This window comes from Malus sylvestris, chromosome 8 (assembly GCF_916048215.2).
Source record: "Malus sylvestris chromosome 8, drMalSylv7.2, whole genome shotgun sequence".
NCBI lineage: Eukaryota > Viridiplantae > Streptophyta > Magnoliopsida > Rosales > Rosaceae > Malus > Malus sylvestris.
Genome location: NC_062267.1, coordinates 29,773,838 through 29,796,794, shown reverse-complemented (window position 1 = coordinate 29,796,794; position 22,957 = coordinate 29,773,838). Strand labels below are relative to the sequence as shown.

The window sequence follows — 22,957 nt, the reverse complement described above, 5'->3', positions numbered from 1 at the left end:
GTTCCATAATATGCTCTCAGTCTATTGCTTGAGTTCTAATATCTTTACTGACTTGATTGACCGGTATCCCATTGGTAGCAAGGCTCTTTACCGTTGTTTGTTCTTGTTTACAAGTTTTCCGGAGTGTAACTCAGTTGTATATAGATGTGCGCAAATTTGGTTCAAACAATTATAATCTTTAAAGTAACAAATAAGAAGCACATAACTGAGTGCTTATTTCAAACTGCACTTCAAGTACTTTTGAAACTCAACAACATTTTTATAATTAATTTTGATGGGTCTTGTTTTTAACTATTATGTGGTGGGTCTGTATTAAGAGATGAGTTGGGGAATCCTATTTTTGTTGCACCAAAAATCTTGCCTCAACCACAATTCTGGTGGCAGAGGTGGCTGGCTACTCTCATGGATGCTTTCAAGTTTGCGTCTCGAAGGAATCTCCTAGACATTTGGGTAGAGGGTGATGTCAAAGCTGGGGTTATCAATGTAATTTTGGATAAATGCTCGATGACATGGCGCCGCAAGACTGTTATCGAGGACATTTTGGTAAAATAATCATCTTGATTGCTTGGAGACATTATTTTCCTTTGAAAACCGGACTTACATTGACTTGGGCTGGGGTTCATATTTTTATATCCAACCCAATCAAACCCGACCCGGAGACCCGCCCGAATTGTAAAAGGTTGGGTTACCCTTCCAACCCGGGCAACCAGCCCCAGTTGCAGGGTCATCCTTCAGAGAGGATCAGAGCGACTTGCAAATCGACTTATTGCTCATATCCTCCCCCATTGTTACAGTTCAGTCTCTTATTCTTCGTCGTCGTCGTCATCGTCGGAGCTTTGTTTCCTTCTTCTTTCTCGCTCTTAATTTGTGATCTGGTTTCTTTCTAAATCCCGATTTCACGGATCCCTACAGGAATTGAGATCCTCTCCGTCGCCGAGCTTTGTTTCCGGTCAAGCTCCTGTGAAATCAGTGTATACTGAGACCCACCCTTCTCCGTCGCGGGAATACTCGGCATTGCCGCCATAGCAATGGCCTAGAGACGATCAGCAATTATCAATTCGGAAAAACGATTTTACATTGTCATCGAATCTTCAGTGGCGGATCGATTGGATTTGCCAACCACTTGCACAGAACAATCAACATGACTTATGTTGCAAGCAACGAAGAGGTAAACCTTACATTGCTCAATTTGGTGAAGCAAGAGCTTAATTAGAATGATCTGTTTCCTAATTTTACAAATATTGTGTTAAATTACGATTTAGCGGGCTTCGTGCGTGCGTGCTTGTAGGGTCAGTTTTATGATGTGAGCAATGATGATGCTCAGAAAGCGGTTTTCGATTTGGGTGCATTTGTTGGGGACTTGATTGTTGAGGAGGATGCAAGCAGGTATATGCTTCTTTCGAATTTCTACATAGTTGATAAATTGAATTCACATTGTCAAATTTTGGCTAACAGCTATCGGATACTACACTAGGAATCAGTCTTCACCCATGTATGAGTAATGCCACGCACACAAACAAATTTCTAACCCATAGACACGATGACACAGACTACCATAGACACGATGACACAGACTATCATGTATGATGTATGTTGACAGGGCTGTTTTTACAAGTACTGTGATAAACATGCCTGCAGAGGAACTGTATGGAACTTTTTATTTTTATTATCTGTGTATCGAAATTAGGAGAGGTTTACGCGTGCAAAATTAAATTGATTACTTGAAATGCATGTGCGGCGCCACATGTTATGCTGAGTATGTTGATAACTAATGGAATAAATATTCTAGAATTGCAAGATATAGTTTGAGTGCATCATCTTGGTAATGATTCCATCGTAACTTTTCCTTCTCCTCTCAGCACTGATGATATATCGTTAGAAGGACTGCAACAAGAATTGGAAGAATGTAAACATGATGATGTGAGTAAGATTTAAGTTTCTATGCTATTTAATGCTCTAATACATGGTTTCATTGTATTTCTTTTAATTGGTTTTATGTTTGTTGTGATAAGAGAGAATGGTCTTTTCTCTTTGTTTTGTGAATATGGTTTGTTCTAGTGAAATGTTCTAAAATGTAATTATCCGTTTCGTTGCATGCTACTAAGGAGAAGCATATGAAATCATGACACATGTAATGCCTAGAAGTAATTTTTTCCTGGTCAGAGAATGCATATGATTTTATTTATTTTTTGAAAATAAGCTAGTTAGTTCATAAGGATTCATGTAGTTGGACTCCTATCCTATTTTTATACTTATGTTGTGTGTAGTTTGTGTAAATAGTGAATACAGTAATTTCTTTGTACTTTCTTAGCTCTAATACTTGTGATGAACTACTCAATGCATCAATATTTCTTCTATCTATCATCTGAATCTGATGTAGAAAGTTGGGAATATGTTGCCTTGTGTTGGTCACTAAAATGCATTAATCTTTTGACTATATATCATCTAATGTAGGTAGTTGCGAACATATTGTCTAAAGGCACAAAATTTCGGGAGCATACAAAGGGGGTTGAGAACAATATACGACAAGTTGAATTGGACTCGATCCAGGTTCTTGGTCACTCACATTCTCTTTACCATATTTTGTGCATTCCCTAGTTCATTTTATGTCTAAAAGATTAACTTGTAAAATAATATCTTTTTTGAGTTATGATAAGAGTTCCTTTTTACTGTTTCACTTTAGTAGCTTTGCTTGTGTGCATAATATGTGCAAAATATGTGCAAATAAGATAGTGTTAATGTTCCTGTTGAAATATGTACTTCCTTTAGCTTTGTGATTACAAAATTTACCTTGTAACAAGGTTTAATCATGGTAAACTGTTCTCGTTTTGGTTATGAAACATTTGTTATGTGTTCAAATCTTTTCAAGAGGTACTCCTTTTTCTTGGAAGATGCTGTGCAAATTTATGAAGGGTTAAAATTTTGGTTCCATCCTGTTGTGTTTTGGTGCAGTGTGAAATGATGCAGTCAAGTTTTCACAGTTTTCAGCATAAATGCTTCTTTTATGGTGCATGGTTATTAATTTTTTCTGAAAATCATTTACCCATGGCTCACATGTGCTTTCCTGCATTAATGTTATACAGATAGTGGATAGGGTTCTGGGAATAATTAATTTGATCGTTAGGATCTTCCTTTTTGCAATACTGCAGGACTATATTAAAGAAAGTGATAATCTAGTATCTCTTCATGATCAAATTCGTGATTGTGACAGCATTTTGTCACAGATGGAAACTCTTCTGAGTGGATTTCAGGTAGATTGGTCCCTTCTTTGCCGTTTTACAATCATTACATGCTTTCACCCACACAATGACTGTATCTTCTATTGCTTATATTGATGGAAAGACTTCTGACTTCTCACTTATGTTTCTGGAAAATGTATTTAACGATGACTCTTTAGCATCAACATATTTGCCCAAATAAAAACTGTCGTCCATATCAGTATTTTGAGTCATTTTAGTTATACTTGCCGCAGTAATTTAAAGGGAATGCATTAAAAATCCTTTTGTTTTTCATTTTAGTTATATTCTAAAATTCTATTTAGTGTATTCTTCTTGATTGTACAGTGTTTGAGTTTTGAAGGTGTTAAGTTAGATATACGGATTTCTTGTCCATCTTACATTTTATATATTTATTTTTCATTTTTTTCATTAATAAAGTATGTGTTTAAGGAAAGCATATTTATTGATATCCCCGATAAGCTACAAATATGTACATATACATGAGTCAAAATAAACAAACAAGAGAGAGCCTTCACAAAGGTTGCTTAGGAGAAGTCGCAGCAGTCGGTAGAGCCCCAGAAAGAGAAGGCACCGGAGGGGGATCATTCGGAGCCTCAGTACTGGACAGAACCCTAGAAGGAGGAGGCATCAGAGGTTGATCATTTGGAGCTTCATTACGCGGTACAGCCCCAGAAGACGAAGGCAATAAATGCCTTTGGAACAAACCCACAAATCTCTGATGATCAAGTAAAACCTGACCATCAGATTCCTTCATCTGGTCCAGCTTCCTCTTCATGTTTGTAGCATAGTCATGTGCGAGACGGTGCAACTGTTTATTCTCATGCTTGAGCCCTCTAATCTCCTGTTTGAGACTCATCACTTCAGCCGCCAATGATTCAACTTGGTGGGTTCGAGCAAATAGGCGTTGGGCCATATTAGACACAGAACCTGCACACTGAACACTGAGAGCCAGAGAATCCTTAACAGCTAACTCATCAGATCGTTTGGAAAGTAGTCTGTTATCTTTGGGAGTGAGAAGGTTCCTGGCCACCACCGCAGCGGTCATATCATTCTTCATAACGGAATCCCCAACGGTAAGAGGACCAGTAGGGGAGACGAAGGATGGGCGCCATATGTTGTCTGGAGAAGGCGGGGCTGCCTCTTCAACAAGGTTCAAGTCAAAACGACGGTCGGAAGGGCCAGACATTTTCAAAGGTGTTGAAGAGAGAAGAGGTCGAACAAATCAAGATCTTAGAAGTGTAAGAATGGAGCTTCTACTGGTGGAGATTCAAGTGTGCTTTGGAACTTAATGCCAGCCCCTATAAAAATCTGCACTCGACGGAGCTTCAGAAATCGAAGAGGCGCCTGCTCAGAAATCGAAGAGGCGTTTGCTTTCTCAAAAGCTGGGCTGCTCAGAGACCACGAGGGTCGATCTCAGAAATCGAAGAGGCGTCTGCTTTCTCAAAAGTTGGGCTGCTCAAAGACCACGAAGGCCGATCTCAGAAATCGAAGAGGCGCTTGCTTTCTCAAAAGTTGGGCTGCTCAGAGACCACGAGGGCCGATCTCAGAAATCGAAGAGGCACCTACTTTTCCAGCCTTAGCAGCACCTGTCACACGCACACTCAGCTTTGCGGAAATTATGGGCATTCTGTCGAAGACTTCTGGTGAAGTAGAAAGCACATGAGTCTTACTGTTCAATCACCCACTTCCCACACGCAATAGTAGCTCATGTGTATCACAGATAACTTTGCCAAAGTTCTCTGCCAAAGTTGAGCACGTGAAGCTTGCAGCTTCCACTACATCGCTCTGACCAAGACGGGTAAAAGAATAGCAAAGAAACAGCACTAACAAAGTTTAGACACATAAATTTTGAAGGTCTAGCTACCCCATATTATTACCCACAAGGGTAAAGGAACAGTATCACTGCTGGATAATTAGAAAGTCCCTGTGTGTCAACCTCTGTGCTTCGTGGCAAGGTAGACTAGCAAACATGCCCAACCTTTACTCACATTCGAGAAAACACTCCCAACAAGATTGCTTGCTCCAAAATCGAAGAGGCACCGTCCTCCGAATCTCGAGAGCCAGACTCCCAACATGACTACTTTCTCAAAAATCGAAGAGAGGGTAAAGGAACAGTACCATTGCTGGATAATTGGAAAGTCCCTGTGTGTCAATCTCTGTGCTTCGTGGCAAGGTAGACTAGCAAACATGCCCAACCTTTACTCACATTCGAGAAAACACTCCCAACAAGATTGCTTGCTCCAAAATCGAAGAGGCACCGCCCTCCGAATCTCGAGAGCCAGACTCCCAACATGATTACTTTCCCAAAAATCGAAGAGACCGCTCTCCGAATCTCGAGAGCCAGACCCCCAGAATGATTGCTTTCTCAAAAATCGAAGAGACATCGTTCTCCGAATCTCGAGAGCCAGATCCCTGATAGGATTGCTTGTTCGAAAACCGAAGAGGCAACACTTTCCCAACTACAAGAGCCGGATCTCCTTGGATAAAGCTGTCTGTAATCTTCACACGCAACATCAGCTTTCCACATACCACAGACCACTTTTTCAAAGTGCTCTGACAGGGTAAAGGAATAGCATTATTACTTGTTGTTAAGGAGACTCCTATATATGTCAACCTCCATCCCCAACGGACAGACAGACCTGCAAAAATGCTCAACCCTTCCTCATATATGAGAGGGCACTCTCATCGAAGCCTTTCGAAATATTCAGCTTTCTTTCCCCCCGATAATACCTCTGCAAACAAGTTATACTAGAGCAAGAATATCTCATATCATCAGGGTTAAAAGCAAGAGTATCCCATATCATGCTTTTTCCCTGTCTTTTCCTTTGGCCTTGTTCTTACCTGCAAGACAAGGAGAAAGAGAGCAATCAGTCAGCACTTGGAATCAAGCTTCCAGCCAGGAACTGACTGCCTGGAACTTACTTACCTGGCATTGCTCTCGAGTACTCATCTTCAACATCTTATGCTTCCAGGGAAGATACCGCATCTGCCTGAGGAACAGATAGGGCAAGTGAGAAGGATACAAGGAAGCATGTGGAGACAAGCGTAACAGCACACGTGCCGATACATCCATTACTCTGTCAAAGCAAAAGTATCCCATATCAGTAGGGTCGAACGTACTCTAGATTTGATGGACTTGTTTTGACCCTCAAATTCTTCAGTCGGCCTTATACTCTGGAGGAAACCAGAAAACCCTCCAGCTCAGTTCAAGAATAAGCCTGTGGAAAGTTACTTCTTCAAAAGCAAAAGTATCCCATATCATCTCTTCTCATTTTTCTTCTCTTTATCCTTCATGCTGCCTGCAAGATAGGGAGAATGTGAACAATCAGCCGGAGCTCTGATTGCTTACCTTGTCTGTCACCTCTTTCAGCAAATCCCCTAGCTCGGCAACTTGAGGGACTCCTACTACATGGTTTGTATCGCGCTTGACCAAGCCTGAAACTACAAGTAAGCTTCAAGTGAAATTGATACATTACCTTGTGCATCTCCACCAGTTAAAGATACCACCCCTGGATGGAGAAAGAGTACTTCCAGAGAAGATGCCACATCTACCTATGAGACAGATGTCAAGACGATACCACATTCCGATACTTAGAAGTTTCGTGATTACAAGATCATTCTCCCACAATATTTCCTAATGTCATTTGTACTAAATCATTCACCTGTACTCACTAAAGGAAAGCTTGAACCTATGTACTTGTGTAAACCCTTCACAATTAATGAGAACTCCTCTATTCCGTGGACGTAGCCAATCTGGGTGAACCACGTACATCTTGTGTTTGCTTTCCTATCTATATCCATTTATATACTTATCCACACTAATGATCAGAGCAATCTAGCGAAGATCACAAAAAGCGACCGTTTTCGCTACCTAGGATATATCGTGCAAGAGAACGGAGAATTAGAGAGAGATCTCAACCATAGAATAGAAGTTGGATAGATGAAGTGTAAGAGTGCATCCGGCAGGTTGTGTGACCGTCGTAGGCCACTGAAGCTCAAGGGAAAATTTTATAGGACGGCAATAAGGCCAGCGATGTTGTATGACACAGAATGTTGGGCGGTGAAGCATCAACACGTACACAAAATGGGTGTGGCGGAGACGAGGATGCTTCGTGGGATGTGTGGGCACACAAGAAATGATAAGATTGGAAATGAGGATATTCGAGGTAAAGTAGGAGTGGCCGAAATTGAAGGAAAGATGAGAGAAAATCGGTTCCGGTGATTTGGACATGTGCAAAGAAGGCCTACTGACGCTCCGGTTCGAAGATGTGACTACGGGACAGAGGTTCAGGGCCAAAGGGGTAGAGGAAGACCTAGGAAAACTTTGGAAGAGACTCTAAGAAAAGACTTAGAGTACTTGGTTCTAACGGAGGACATGACACAAAACCGAGCGCAATGGCGTTCTAGGATTCATATAGCCGACCCCACTTAGTGGGAAAAGGCTTTGTTGTTGTTGTTGTTGATGTGTTTCTTTTAAACGGTTTCTAAATTTTTATTTTATCCCACAACTATGCTCGAAAAACAATACATCATTTCAGCTGTGATAGAACTAAAAAGCACATAAACTTCAGATATTATATGCCTTTTAAATGATATTCATTTTTTTTTCCAGTTCCTTTTACTTTGGCCTATTAATTTCATATTGGGTTTCCTCATGTCTTGTTGCTTAACCTTCTATTTTTTGCATTGAGCTTTTATTTTCTTTTCAATAATTCTTTTAAAATTTTGAAACAATTGCTTTTATTAAAGGGAGTTTTAACAAAACACTCCTGGTACTGTTCACTTTTAACGAAAAACCACATCTATACCTTTCCCTGGTACTATTTCACTATACCTTTAAAAAGGGCTTTTCATTAAAAGGGAAGTTTTTTTGGATTTTTCGTTAGTTTTCCTTTTATTAAAAGCATAAGCACAAGACTGGATACCAAGGAATCATCTGAAAAAACCGCACAACATGCAATCACCCACTCTACTTTAAATAAATACAACAAAATCGTAGAACTTTAAGGGGATTGTTTGTCAATTATCCTCCCCTTTAACATATGTTATATCAATATCATTAATACTTACAAGAATCCTTGTCCAGTCAGAGATTGGTTCAATAAGTTCAGACATCAAAATTCTCCAGGAGAAGTCTATGGACATGGGTTTGAAGCTTAAGAATCGCAAGGTATCATTTGTTTGTATAAAAAGCTCTATGTTTTCACTTTTCTTGAGTTCAATTAACAACTAATCTTTTGAGTATTGATGAGGCATGCTCCTCTGTAGCTTGCTTGTTTGTGTTGTAAAATTGTTGGAATAATATCTATAGAAATTTCTTACCAGATTAGCAGATAGTATGGTATGTTATGCCCGTATATTGATTAAGGTGAAATAATGGTAGACATAGTTGGTCTGATTCTTATCCATAAGCTTCTTGTTTCTTATATAAATTACCGGTTTATGTTCACTTAACAGGTGGCGGAATCAAAATTGGCTAAGTTTGTTGAAGACATTATAGTCCCACCAAGAATGGTAGACATAATTGTTGAAGGCGAGGTATATCTTATTCCTTTAATTGTTAAATTTCTCCTTGTAATTGCAATATCATCATTTTTCACGTTTTTTCTGTTCGTGTATGATAATAAGTGCCATTATAATCTTGATAAGAATGTTTTCTCACAATCTCGACTGAATCATTTCTTAAGTGAAACTTAACATGTTCTTTAGTAGGCACATTGAATTTGTATTATGTTGTGTTGTCTTTCTTTCATTGCAGTTAACATGCTCAATGTGTCATTGTTATCCAGGTGAATGATGAATATATGAGAACTTTAGAGATTCTTAGTAAGAAGCTCAAGTTTGTAGAAGTAGATCTTATGGTTAAAACTTCAAAAGCCCTAAAAGATGTTCAGCCAGAGCTTGAAAAACTTCGACAGAAAGCAGTTTCCAAGGTTGGTACCTGAGTTGCCAGATAAACTATCTGATATTGATCATCTAATTGCTTGTGTTATTGTATGTTCACGTATTGTACATGCCTGATCTATGTCAGCAGAACAGTAAATGCCTCTTAACATATACCATATAGGAGTAAATTCTAGTGTTCTTCCAACAAAATATTGGTTTTCAAATTGAGGGACCAAAATATTGGGTATAGTCTACGTGGCATCAAAATATTGGTTCTGTGAGTTTTCTGTGTGCCACACTGCCACGTCAGAAAACTAACAGAAATTTTGACGGATTTGGACAGCAGGGACTATACTGGTGTGCTGTGGTCAAATTAGGGACTCCATTGATTGATTTTCGGCGTAACAAAATGAGGGACCATTTGTGATAAAAACCCAATGTTTAATTTGATCCATCCCATTTACAAAAGATTCATAACGTATGAGCTTTCATCTGTCTACATCTATCTTTCCACAGGTGTTTGACTTCGTTGTTCAGAAGCTTTATGCATTGAGAAAACCTAAAACAAATATCCAGATCCTTCAGCAGAATGTTCTTTTGAAGTACAAGTGAGTAGTTTCTTACAGTATTCTCAGTTCTATTTGAGTTGGTTTTCATTAAAAAAAAATGTCGTACTCAGTGCACAAGGCTCCCACTTTACGCAAGGTCTGGGAGAGGTGAATGTCGGCTAGCCTTATCCCCATTTTATGGAGAGGCTGCTCCCAAGTCTCGAACCCGAGACCTACCGCTCATGGGCGAAGGCACTTGCCATCGCACCAAGTGCGACCTCTTGAGTTGGTTTTCATTAATATCACAAATTAATTTATCAGGTTCAAGTTGAATTCAGATCATTGAACCAACCCATTGACAGCCCTAGTTACAGATACTCAGGGTGGCAGCAACTATTAAGGATAATGAGTCTATTTACATGGGTTATTGGAGGATTCAGTGGGAAAAAAGTTATGTTGCTCATTATTTTGTTCCCTGAAATAATCTGATTCACTTATGAATTTGATCGTACGAGATAAATCAGGCTATGAACTATTTGATTGTCAGAAATATCTTCGTTCCAAAAGGTTTTAAAGGTATAGGATGGAGAAATCTGGAGGAGCTGATGTACGAAATACTGCAAGGGGGAAAGAAAACGGGGACTACAATGAGGAAGATGAATCGGGGTGGAACTGAGCCTAGAAGGAATATGTCGGGATCCGGTACTCAAGGTTCTTATAGGGATGCAGTCACTGGAGGAAGGCAGACGACAAAGGAGGAATACAATCGGAGAGCCAGAGAGGAACTTTGGAAAGAATTCACTTGGAATCAGAGGAAAAGCTCTAAAGAATCTTACAGTTGGGGAAGTGTTGTAGTCTGTGAGAGAAAGGTGGTGCATCAATCATGGAGGGAGGTGGAAGCATCCCTTCGAAATCTTCTGGGAACGGAAATCAGACTCTCGCCATTTCAATGCAACAAAGCACTGTTTGTTTGCCAGAACGAGGAGGAAGCAAAAAAAATAGCACTACTTGGAGCAATAGGCATGAAGGAGTACCCCGAGGTGAAACTGGCGGGGTGGTGGGAGAGTTTGAACACAAATCAAAGACTGGCGGTCAGTTACGGAGGTTGGGTGGCACTGGAAGGTTTACCACCGCATCTTTGGACCAATAAATTCTTCCAGGATATTGGCGAGGCTTGTGGCGGTCTGGCGGATATCGATCAAGCAACATCTGGATTCGGATTCTTGCTCGAAGCAAAGATAAAACTCAAAACCAACATAACTGGTTTCATCCCTGAGGTAGTAGAAGTGGCTGACGGAGACTTAGTCTTCAGGGTCAGGATCCGGCAACTTTCTCCAGCGATGAGACCCATGACTCCGGCTGAAGATCGGGGTAGACCAGAAGCTTTAGTTGGGTCTCTGAAAAAGGAACAACAATTACAACGGACTTCTGGAATATTTCATCCGGCGACGGCCGAGCTCGGGGAGGCAACCCACGCGACGGGGAAATGTGCCAGCTTTCGAATCGGCGCCATCGACTGCCCAGTCACTACCGGTGGTGACAGAATGCTTGGTCACGACGGGACTGAGACTGCGGACGCGAGTTACGAGATGCCGGCAAACCAACTCTCTGACATTATTGTCTCTGAAAAAGAGTATGGGACGTCACCTCAAACACAGGGCGGGAATGATGGCGGAAGTTCAAGTACAGAGGGGGCACAGATCTCATCAAGCAGGGAGTACTTTAATGGAACAAGCGTGGAGATATGCACTAGAAATGTTGCATATGTTTCTCTGGGTAAAAGCAAAAGGCTGGAATTAGATGGGAAAGAGAGCGCTGGCTCAAGTACAGAGGGGGCACAGATTTCATCAAGAAGGGAGTTTTTTAATGGAACAAGAGTGAAGATATGCATTAGAAATGTTGTAGAGGTTTACGAAGGGAGGGGGCCCAATAAAAACAATTTCATTCCAATTAAACTGGATGGAGTGGTGGGCTCTGATACTCAAAGCCCAAATATTGAAGATAACATGGCGGTCACCGGGCTTTTGGGTGTTAAAAATTTATTCTCAACTTTAAACGGTAAATCGATGGGCTGTAAATCTCATTGGGATGGGTCAGGTCGAGGTCCACTTATTCAAACAATTTACGGGATGAGACATCGGTTTCAATCCGAATTGGAATTTTTGTATAAGTCTCAAACGTCGTCGAATCCTTTGGAGGATCTAAGGCTGCTGACTCTAAGGCACCCCGTTGGAGGATATTTGGCTTTGGGCGATACCCAGCAACCACGGGCAACGGAGTATTATACAGCAGGCAGTCCAAGTAGATCTTCGTCGAGCACATGCTCGAGTTTCCTCGGGAGATTTGGTCAACCTGACAGGGGCAGATTGCGGTTAAAGAGTCTATCCCCACAAGATTTTGGCTCTGGTCAGAACCAACTAGAAGAGCCTATTTCGATGAAAGGCTGGCCTGCTAATCTCACATTCACTGATTTAGATAGTGAATTAGAGGAAGTTCTGGTGAGCGAGGCCGATGAGGACCATGCTGAATCACCGAGCGGGTCGATTGAGAAGAATCCAGCAGATCAATGGTGGAGAAGGATGGAGGCTCTAGGCATGGATTCGGCTCAATTGTTTGGCAGCGACGACGAAGATTTCTCCGCTCAATCTTCTGTTGCTGACGGGGAGACGGAGGCCTACGCACAAGAGGAAAAAGAAACATCTGAAGATTTCGAATTATCCTGTGATGTCCTCCACAACCTATTCAAGGATTTAAATTTGGAAGAAGTGACAACGTTGAAGGAGGCATCTAATCACGAGGAGAAGTCTGATACTAAGGCAACAGGAAGCAACAAGGAAATACTAAAGTACAGAAGAAGGAAAAAACTGGCAGGCCAATTAGCTAACAGTGAGCCACAACATCTAAATTCCAAATTTCTGTCTAAAATGAAGATTTCCTTGTTTCCGTTGAAGAGGTCTCTGTTAAAAGAAGCGAAGAAAGGGAAAGTCAGAAGAGGCAAGAAAGAGGATGGTTTTAAGGGAGACAGTAAACTTCACAGGGGCAATACCAGTTTTAATGAAGATAATTAGCTGGAATGTTAGAGGATTGGGAAGTAGACGGAAGAGGCTAACTTTGAAAAAGCAATTCCAACGGCTACAGCCCGACATCATCATACTACAAGAAACTAAGAAAGCTATGATTGACAGAAGCCTTGTGGCTAGTGTGTGGGGAAGCAGATATAAAGACTGGATTTATGCCCCTGCACAAGGAAGTTCAGGGGGCATAGCTGTAATCTGGAATACAAAACACTTGTCAGTAACCGAATCTTTGATCGGTGTTTTCTCTGCATCAATAAAAATTATGGCTCCCAATGGGATGGAGTGGTGGCTTTCGGGAGTCTATGGTCCATGTAAAAATAGAGACCGAAGGGAGTTTTGGGAAGAATTGGCGGGACTTTATGGCATGTGCGGACCAAGATGGTGTGTAGGAGGAGATTTTAACGTGGTTAGATTCATAAATGAGAAATCAAACGGAGGGAGGTTGACTAAAAGCATGAGGGATTTTAATGATTTCATTAGAGAGACAGAACTCAAGGATCTGGAGCTGCTCAATGCACAATTTACTTGGTCAAACCTCAGAGAAGAACCTGTGTGTCGGAGATTAGACAGATTCTTATGCTCTACAGGCTGCGAAGATATCTTCCCTGAGGCTAGACAAACGGCCTTGGCTAGGGTCATTTCTGATCATTGCCCAGTCCAGCTAGACACCAACAAAGTGAAATGGGGGCCATGCCCTTTCAGATTTGAAAACATGTGGCTTCAAGATCCAGAATTCAGGAATAAATTCAAGGAATGGTGGCAATCGGAACAAGTGGAGGGGTGGGAGGGTTATAAATTTATGATCAAGTTAAAAGCCATGAAAAGAAAGGTGCAAAGCTGGAGTAAGGAGAGCTTCGGCGAAATTGAAAAAGTCTTGAAAGAAGTGGAAGCAAACATAGAGGAGTTGGACAGGAGAGAGGGGTTGGAAGGCTTAGATTTTGAAGCTAGAAGTAAAAGGGAAGAACTCCAAACCATTGTAGGAGACTTGGCTTTTAAAGAAGAAGTGAAATGGAGGCAGAGAAGCAAAGTGGAATGGGCAAAGGAAGGGGATGGTAATACAAAATTCTTCCATCGAGTTGCAAATGGGAGAAGGAAGAGAAACTATATTGAGAGGTTAGAGTCGGTGGGAGGGGGAATAATAGAGGAAGCTAAAGAGATCGAAGAGCATATTGTCAACTTTTTCAAATCCTTATTCAGCAGTAACGACGAGGCATGTTGGGGATTGGAAGGGATAAATTGGGCTCCAATAAGCGCCCTTCAGGCAGTTTGGCTTGAGAGGCCTTTTGAGGAAATAGAAGTTCAAAGAGCAGTTTTCGATTGTGGAAAGGATAAATCACCAGGTCCAGATGGCTTCTCTATGCAAATGTTTCAACATTGCTGGGAGATTTTGAAGAAGGATATAATGAAGATCATGGAGGAATTCTTTGAGAAAGGGATAATAAATGCAGTGACGAACGAGACTTTTATTTGCCTTATCCCGAAGAAATCAGATTCTTTAAAAGTGACGGACTATAGGCCCATAAGTTTAGTAACTGGATTGTATAAAATTATAGCCAAAACACTGGCTTCAAGATTGAAGGAGGTTTTGGATACCACTGTCTCTCCGAATCAGGGGGCGTTCGTCAAAGATAGACAAATTTTGGATGCTGTCCTCATTGCAAATGAAGTGGTAGAAGAGGTGAGGCAGAAAAAAGAGAAGGGATTGGTGCTTAAGATCGACTTTGAAAAAGCGTATGATCATGTGGAATGGAGATTTCTGGAAGAAGTACTACAAAGAAAAGGTTTTGGCAATAGATGGAGGAAATGGATGCAAGGATGTTTAAGCTCTGCAAATTTCTCCGTTTTGATCAATGGAAGGCCAAGGGGAAAATTTCAAGCTTCAAGAGGTTTGAGACAAGGCGATCCACTGTCACCATTTCTTTTCACCTTAGTAGTCGATGTTCTGAGCAGGTTAATGGAGAAGGCACAAGAAACTGATCTCATCAAAGGCTTGTGTATCGGCCAAGAAAAGGTGGAGATATCTCATCTCCAATTTGCCGACGACACCATTTTCTTCTTGACAGAAGACGAGGAAGTTTGGAACAACCTAATCCAAGTGCTTAATTTATTTTGTTCGGTCTCAGGATTGAAAATCAACAAAGCTAAGTGCTTTTTGGCTGGGATAAATTCAGACAATGAGAAACTAAACAGGCTGGCAGTTTCTTGGGGGTGCGAGGTAGGGTGCTGGCCGATAAAGTATTTGGGGCTTCCCCTCGGAGGAAGGCCAAGAGCAATAAAATTTTGGGATCCAGTGGTAGAAACAATGGAAAGAAGACTTCAAAGTTGGAAGAAGGCTTTCCTATCCAGAGGGGGTAAATTAACTCTAATTCAATCAGTCCTGGGAAGCATGCCGATTTACTATATGTCCTTGTTCAAAATTCCATGCGGGGTAAGAGGACGTATAGAAAGATTAATGAAGGGGTTTCTATGGGAAGGCATGGAGGAAGGTAAGAAAACACACTTGGCCAAGTGGGAGTTAGTCACTAAAAACAAAGAGGAAGGAGGTCTAGGGGTGGGGAACTTGAGGAATCAGAACGAAGCATTATTGGCTAAGTGGTTGTGGAGATTCCCAAGGGAGTCACAGTCTCTGTGGCACAAGGTGATAAAAAGTAAGTATGGGCTACAAGCTAATGGATGGGAAGCACTTCCTCATGGGAGGGTTTCAAGTCGAAGCCCATGGAAAGACATTTCGAGTGGTTCTCAACAGTTTCTTAGATGCTGCACGTTTGAGGTGGGCAACGGTGAGAGGGTGAGGTTTTGGGAGGATGGATGGGTAACAGGGGGACCGTTGAAGGAGCAATTCCCCAGACTATTCCTTCTATCGAGGAAGCATAATCAAAACATCTCGAGCTTCGTGGAAGTTTCAGCAAATCCTTTGTGTTGGAACTTTGATTTTAGGAGAAACTTGAATGAGATGGAGATAGTAGAGGTGGCCACATTATTACAGAAATTGGAAGAGGTTCGATTGTCTCCATTAAAGAGGGATATCAGAAGGTGGAACCTGGAAGCTTCAGGTTTGTTCTCATGCAAATCCTATCGTTCATTACGGAACAACGATGGGAGTGTGCACTATTTTCCACCCTACCCACAGATTTGGAAATCAAAGGTTCCTCCGAAGGTTAAAATACTTGTATGGCTTGCGGCCAATGGGAATCTAAACACATGTGACAGAATTCAAAGGAGAAACCCTCTTATGTGCTTATCACCACATTGGTGTAGCCTGTGCAAAGCCAAGGAGGAGAGTGTAAATCACATATTTCTTCATTGCTCCTACTCGATCCAACTGTGGTGGAAATTGTTTCAGGAGGTTAAAGCAAGTTGGGTCATTCCTAAAGGGTGTTTCGAGCTACTAAGCACAAATTTTAAGGCACTTGGAAAAAGGAAAAAATCCAAAGTTTTGTGGGGTTGCTTGGTATCGGCAATTTTCTGGAATATATGGCTGGAACGTAACAAGAGGATTTTCGAAGACTATACTGGAGTGGGGGCAGAAGAACTTTGGGGGAGAGTAAAATATTGGGCAGCTTTTTGGGCTTCGGTAACTAAAGAGTTTAAGAATGTTTCTCTATCTCAAATACTATGGGATGTGTTAGCTGCAGTTAAGTGAACGAGGTCTAGAAATGGCTGCTGTAGCCAAATTCTAATGGGTTTTTCTTTGTTGTCAGTTAGTGGACTCTTATCCACTTCTGTGTTGTTCTTTATTCTTTTAATAAAATTGTTTCTTCTCAAAAAAAAAAAAAAAAAAAAAAAAAAAATGAGTTTGAGATTAAGAGAAACTGGATCATACATTCTTAGTGTCTTTTTTATGTGTGCCCTACTATCCCTTTTCCTGGATTATATGTTGGTAGTGCTAAATGATTGTAAATGTAGTCTTCCTTGAGTTGTCGAGAGCAAGTTCTCAGTGGTGATATTGCTTCTGTATAAATACGGCGTGCACTCATGTGCCAGTAATGTGTGACACGACTAAACGTAGGTATCTGTTAGATGTGCATGCTGTTTTGGGTTTATTTTGGGTGCCAGTGCTGTTATGTGCAATCAATTTGGGATGCCACTATCATCAATTCAGGGTATAAGTACCTGTTAGATGGGCTCTGTGTCCTTTCTTTCCATGAGATATGTATAGATATTGTTATCAGAATGATTTTGTGTTTTTTTTTTATTGTTTATTATTGATTGATTCCAGCATGACAATGTAGGTATGTTGTTTCCTTCCTGAAGGAACATGGCAAGGAGGTATATATTGAGGTTCGTGCAGCATACATTGACACAATGAACAAGGTGAATACTTTAAAACTGATGACCTGTCTTTGAATTATGATATTGAAGAACTAGAATACTGCTAAATGAACCATAGTTTCCGGATACGGGTTCGGTTCAAGTTCGTGGTTCGATTCAGGTACAGAATTCAGTAATAACCTAAAGTACCATTCGTCAGAGGGTACACATAGACAGTATGATATTGTCAGAGGGGACACATAGACAGTATGATATTCAGTTCGATTCATTCTTAATACGTTAAAAATATAAATTAAAAATATTTATAATATACATTTTACAATAATATTTATAGTTATTGTAAACAATTATTTTTGTTTAAATTGATTATTTGTAAGCAATTATTTGTATACAAATAAAAAACAATTAATTCACTTAATTGTCTAGTCATAATAATATACATATTACATTAATATGGAACTTGGGAAGTGCTATCGGCCTCTGACTCTTTACTTCTCTAAAAAATCAATACTCCAGATGGGACCCTCAACTAACACAATAAAAATATTAAAAATTACAATTAAACTTAATATTTTATCTCTCTTCCTCTCCTTCATCGTCTTCCCTCTACCTGACAAAAACCAAAAGCACAGAGTTTCTCAAAATTCCAGTTGTTTCCATCCTCTCTTCCCAAAAATTACAGCTTTTCTGTAATCTGATTAGAAATTATAGGAGATGGTTAGATGAAACACTGAATTCACCACCGAATCCAAAAAGGACTGGTACGTCCATACCGATACGGAATTCGGACGGGATTTCACCGAATCCGGCAACTATGAGATGAACTACCATACATAAACAGGTAGTGTCACATGCTCATTGTCCATTTAGCTTAAAATGCTCTCTGTTTTCTTCTGTTATCAGTTCTGGATTAGGTGATTTTTGATGTACATTTTGTTGATCTATAACACTTTCATCAAAGCCGAAGCTGTTTATAAGCTTCACAAATGTTTAATTTCAGGCAGTATCCTACTTCATCAAAAGCTTCACAAATTTATTTTCGGTTTTCCTTTTGTCTTTTTGGCGCAACAGAAAGGTTGCTCCTTTGTGACCCAAAGGTCACGGGTTCAAGTCATGGAAACAGCCTCTTTGCAAAGCAAGGGTAAGGCTATGTACGATAGATGTTGCTCCCCCAACCCCCCACTTCCAGGTTGTAAACATTTTACAAAGCTTGTAATCTGCTAGTAAACATTTAAAAAGTGTGTAACCAGTACCCAAAAAGACAAAAAGGGTGACCCCAAGCCAACAAGACTCCCCGTTTTGTGAGGGTTGGGAGAGTAGAGAGTGGGAGTAAACATTTTACAAAGCTTGTAAAGAGGCTGTTTCCACGACTTGAGCCCATGATCTTTTGGTCACAAAGGAGCAACCTTTCCATTGTGCCAAGGCTCGCCCTCTCATTCCTTGGTACCTCATTTTAACATTTAATGTAGCTTTAGTAAAGGAGTAGGATAATTTATGCTATGAATGCTATTGTAAAGAGTAATTGATTTCTTTTCCCAAAGTTGGCAGAGCTCCCAAGTCTGAATCCACCTCTTCACATTAATAAAAAAAGGGCAAAAAGAAAATGGATAATCTATGTAGTATATTGAAGTTGAGTTATATGTTTTGCAGGTTCTCAGTGCACATTTCCGTGCTTACATTCAAGCACTTGAGAAACTACAGTTGGATATAGCAGCGTCTAGTGATTTAATTGGCGTTGAGACTAGGAACACTAGTCTCTTTTCAAGAGGAAGGGAACCACTGAAGAACCGGTCTGCTGTCTTTGCTCTTGGAGAGAGGAGAAAAGTTTTAAAGGTTTTGTTACTGCAACTAACTTGTTAATCCAATTTTAATACAAGACCATGGGAAAATGATATCTAACTGTAGCATCTTTGCGAAAAGCTTGTTTCCTTTTTTATATTTTTTTTTGTAAGAATAGTTGCCAAAAACTATTGCAACCTGTGTACTTATTAACGAGACTGTGATTATTATATTGAATGTTTCTGGATGAAGGTTACCATTTTATCCCACTATATTATGAATGTGACATTACATATTAGAACAGCCTGCAATATATGTTGAAGAATATAAAAATTACAAGATAGGCTGAAGCAACAGAGGAGCTCTAGTGTTATGTTGATCATTGTATCATGACTCATGCCTTTTTGAATGAAGAATGATCAACATTTTAAATCAGTTGCCATAATCGAATTGACTGTAACTTCTTTGGTCCTGTTGGTTATATGATATTGAATGTCTTTGATATGGAAATTGTTGGGACCTTATAATGAGTATATCTTTAATAGTTTTTGAATGCTTGGAATTGGCTTTGTCTAAAAACAGGCAACCCTGTAAATGTAGTGTATTGTGACAAATTACGTCTTTAATTGCGATATTTTTATAAGGATTGTTATACTTTGTCTTATACTCCACTTTTAAATGTCCAATTGGTATAAATGTGATAGATGATGGTTTTGTAATGGCAGCTAGTCTTAGTTTTCTTATGATGCCATTTTCTTTATATATCTTGCATGTAAAACATGTCATGTTTAAATTTTTGCTATCTACCAGGAAATTGATGAACCTGCGTTGATTCCACATATAGCTGAAGCCAGCTCCATCAAGTATCCATACGAGGTCCTCTTCAGGAGCTTGCACAAGCTACTTATGGATACTGCTACTTCCGAGTACGCTAGAGTTTGCCCTGCTCCTTGATAATGATTTCTAAATTGCTAATTGAAATTTGACCAAATACTGATTTGTTTTCACAATTTTCCCCTCTTATATGCAGGTATCATTTCTGTGATGATTTCTTTGGCGAACAATCCGTATTTTATGAAATTTTTGCTGGTAAACATGACAGCTATTCCTGATTCATTCTGTTATGGTTAAACATTTGGCAATTGCATACTGATTATAACTACAAAGAGCATAAACTTCTCCCAAATTTTAAAGCATTCTACCGGTGGCTGTTAGATTCAGATGATCGATTTGGATCTTTGAAGACTCTCATTGTGCTTCTTTTTGAAAATTCAGCTTATTTTGACGACTTGTAATGCTTTTTAACGCCAGGCCCATTTTCTGTAATTGACGAACACTTCAATTCAATACTTCCAAATTGTTACGATGCTATTGGTGTAATGCTAATGATTCGCATAATACATCAGCACCAGGTAGTTATCATTCTAATGAGACCCTCAACCTGTGTTCTGTGGTGCATTTGCTTGAAGATATTCTATTTCTGATTTTTGTTTTCCTTCCTTTGCAGCTCATTATGTCTAGGCGGCGTATTCCATGCTTGGATTCATACCTTGACAAGGTGTGTGTCGTGAATTTGTCTCTATGGTAATCATATCATCTGCATTTTGCATGTAACTTGTATTCATAGATGGTTGATGATATGTAAATGTTAAAGAGAATTGCGAATTGGTAGTATTGGTTCATGTTTCCTCAAATGGATTATATTGAAACTTGAAAGCGCAGTTTGTATTGAGCTCTTATATCATAAATGCATGTAACAAGAAAGCCGTGTGATTCTGAAACATTAACAGGTCAATATTAACCTATGGCCTCGTTTGAAGATGGTGTTTGACCTGCATCTGCATTCTGCATGTAGTTACTTGTATTCTTTGATGGTTGATGATATGTAAATGTTAAAGAGAGTTACAAATTGCTAGTATTGGCTTATGTTTCTTCAAATGGATCGTATTGAAAGCACACCTTGTATTGGGTCTTATATCATAAATGCATGTAACGAAAATGCCTCTGATTTTGAAACATTAACAGGTCAATATTGCCCTATGGCCTCGCTTTAAGCTTGTGTTTGACCTGCATCTAAACAGCATGCGGAATGCAAATGTGAAGACATTGTGGGAAGATGATGTTCATCCTCACTATGTCATGAGGCGTTATGCTGAATTTACAGCTTCACTTATCCACCTCAATGTGGAATATGGAGATGGGCAGGTTAGATGTAGAAAATGAACTTAAAACTTTATGCTCATTTAAGATTCTTGATCACTTCGTGGACTTAATTATCCATCCATGATTTGCAGCTTGAATTAAATTTGGAGCGATTGAGAATGGCTATTGACGACTTACTTATCAAGCTTGCTAATTTATTTCCAAAACCAAAGCTACAAACCGTGTTTCTGATAAACAATTATGATATGACGATTGCTGTTTTGAAGGTAAACTCAGTTTCTTGTTTCTTTTTTTCTTTTGAAAATTGAAATGAACGTCAAAGGATCTATATCAACATGAAGGTGAAATTTAAGTCTCTGGCAAAATTTCTTGAACATGCTCAGTTGTATCAGTTTCATGCTTTGGTTGCTGCTGTTTCACAATTTTTGTCATATGAATGCTAGGAAGCTGATCCAGAAGGTGGTAAAATTCAAATGCACTTCGAGGAACTTCTGAAAAGCAACACAGCATTATTTGTGGTAAGTGAGTGGTTGTGCTACCTATCTTGCAGATCGTGTTTTGGTGCAAATTCAAGATTGAATTATTAGTCTGCAAATGAAGTTTGGATTTCAGCTAAACATTTTATCTTTCTAGTTCATTTCTGATATGGTACTTCAGTCTTGCTTGTGCATTCGTTACAAGTTTTCATGAGAACATAAATAGAAGCATACGAGGAGAATGGGATAAATAACACAATTGTATAGCCTCTTTGTTCTTTCTTCCCTTTACGGTATATGGTTTTGCTTTGCTTCTTTTGTTTTAAGCTTTCACCTCTCTCCTTGCAGGAAGAACTACTACTAGAGCATTTTAGCGATTTAATCAAATTTGTTAAAACCCGAGCTTGTAAGTATTTTGGTGAAGAAATGCTGTGGCATCTTCTATCCTTCTTGTTTTGTTTGTGCCTTTGCGAGCTTCTTGTCCGCTTTTGTTTTTTTATTGTTTGTTTGCAATAAAAATTTGCTTCTTCTTCAAAAATGTACTTACCTGCAATTTTCCTTTCAGCGGAGGATCCAAGTGCTAGTTCTGAGAAGCCTATAACTGTTGCAGAGGTTGAGCCCCTCGTGAAGGACTTTGCGAGTAGATGGAAAGCTGCAATCGAACTGATGCACAAAGATGTCATAACTTCTTTCAGCAACTTCCTGTGTGGTATGGAGATCTTGAGGGCGGCGTTGACTCAGCTGTTGCTATATTACACAAGGCTCTCAGATTGCATAAAGAGGATTGTTGGTGGGTCTGCTCTCAACAAGGATCTAGTGTCCATATCGTCAATCATGTACGAAATTAGAAAATACTCGAGGACCTTCTAGGTTGTTTCGGTTCATATGGGTTACCTGCCAAGAGAAGGCTTGAGAGAAAGGGTGATTGCATGCGTGCCAACGTTGGAGGCTTCCAACAGACACAGTTTGTGTAGTGATTTTGTAGGTTTGCGTGAGATCTGAATTATACACCAAACGATTGAGCGCTGAATGAGACGGTGGTTCGGTTAGGTTCTTTTTTTATACCTCAATGAACGAGGACTTTTTGGTTTTCAATGTGCTATGCTTGCCTAAAACAAATGCAAAGACCAAGTGCCCGTTACATGATTGATTAAACTAAAAGGAAATAGACTTGAAATGTAAAGATTGAATTTGACGAAGATCATGAACATTGAGGACTTTGCTTCTATTAAAATAACGTGACGTGATCTTCACAATATTAAAATAACATGAGATTTTCGGAACTTGTCGTCTACGTGAAAGCTCGGCCTGAGAACTAGTCTTGGGGCTCAAACTTATTTGTCCCTTAAAATGGACCCACGTCGTCGTTCAGTACTACGGTCTGATGATATTCCTCTTTACTTGTAAGTGAGAGATTTTACATTTAAATTTCGTAAATGGTAAATTCGATATCAAATTAGATTGTCCACCTACAATACATGGCGTAATTGAATTCCCCATCTTCTTAGTATTGCTGC

The 22,957-nt window shown here is 39.8% G+C and overlaps 1 protein-coding gene across 3 annotated transcripts; it reads left to right on the top strand.

Moving 5' to 3' along the window:
* The first annotated feature begins 630 nt into the window (after window positions 1-630).
* On the top strand, window positions 631-22,723 carry LOC126632842 (vacuolar protein sorting-associated protein 52 A-like). 3 transcript variants are annotated; one of them, XM_050303340.1, is made up of 20 exons: window positions 632-1,168; window positions 1,289-1,386; window positions 1,860-1,920; window positions 2,455-2,550; window positions 3,150-3,251; window positions 8,326-8,409; window positions 8,697-8,777; window positions 9,029-9,172; window positions 9,642-9,733; window positions 16,983-17,064; window positions 18,673-18,855; window positions 19,612-19,727; window positions 19,832-19,890; window positions 20,113-20,213; window positions 20,309-20,359; window positions 20,827-21,006; window positions 21,096-21,230; window positions 21,408-21,482; window positions 21,789-21,846; window positions 22,003-22,723. In XM_050303340.1, exons 1-20 carry the CDS (start codon window positions 1,142-1,144, stop codon window positions 22,308-22,310), a joined length of 2,133 nt encoding a protein of 710 aa, XP_050159297.1. In that variant the 5' UTR covers window positions 632-1,141; the 3' UTR covers window positions 22,311-22,723. The 3 variants fall into 3 exon arrangements, with proteins under 3 accessions (XP_050159299.1, XP_050159297.1, XP_050159298.1); XM_050303341.1 differs by having other exon boundaries at window positions 633-1,168; window positions 22,006-22,723; XM_050303342.1 differs by lacking the exons at window positions 21,789-21,846; window positions 22,003-22,723 and having other exon boundaries at window positions 631-1,168; window positions 21,357-21,483.
* The last annotated feature ends 234 nt before the right edge of the window (window positions 22,724-22,957 follow it).

Excerpts from the sequence above, each read along its gene's own strand:
- LOC126632842 (XM_050303340.1), top strand. The coding sequence starts at position 1,142 with ATGACTTATGTTGCAAGCAACGAAGAG. Across the intron at positions 8,778-9,028 it reads ACATAATTGTTGAAGGCGAG|GTGAATGATGAATATATGAG; the intron begins GTATATCTTATT and ends ATTGTTATCCAG. Across the intron at positions 18,856-19,611 it reads AGAGGAGAAAAGTTTTAAAG|GAAATTGATGAACCTGCGTT; the intron begins GTTTTGTTACTG and ends GCTATCTACCAG.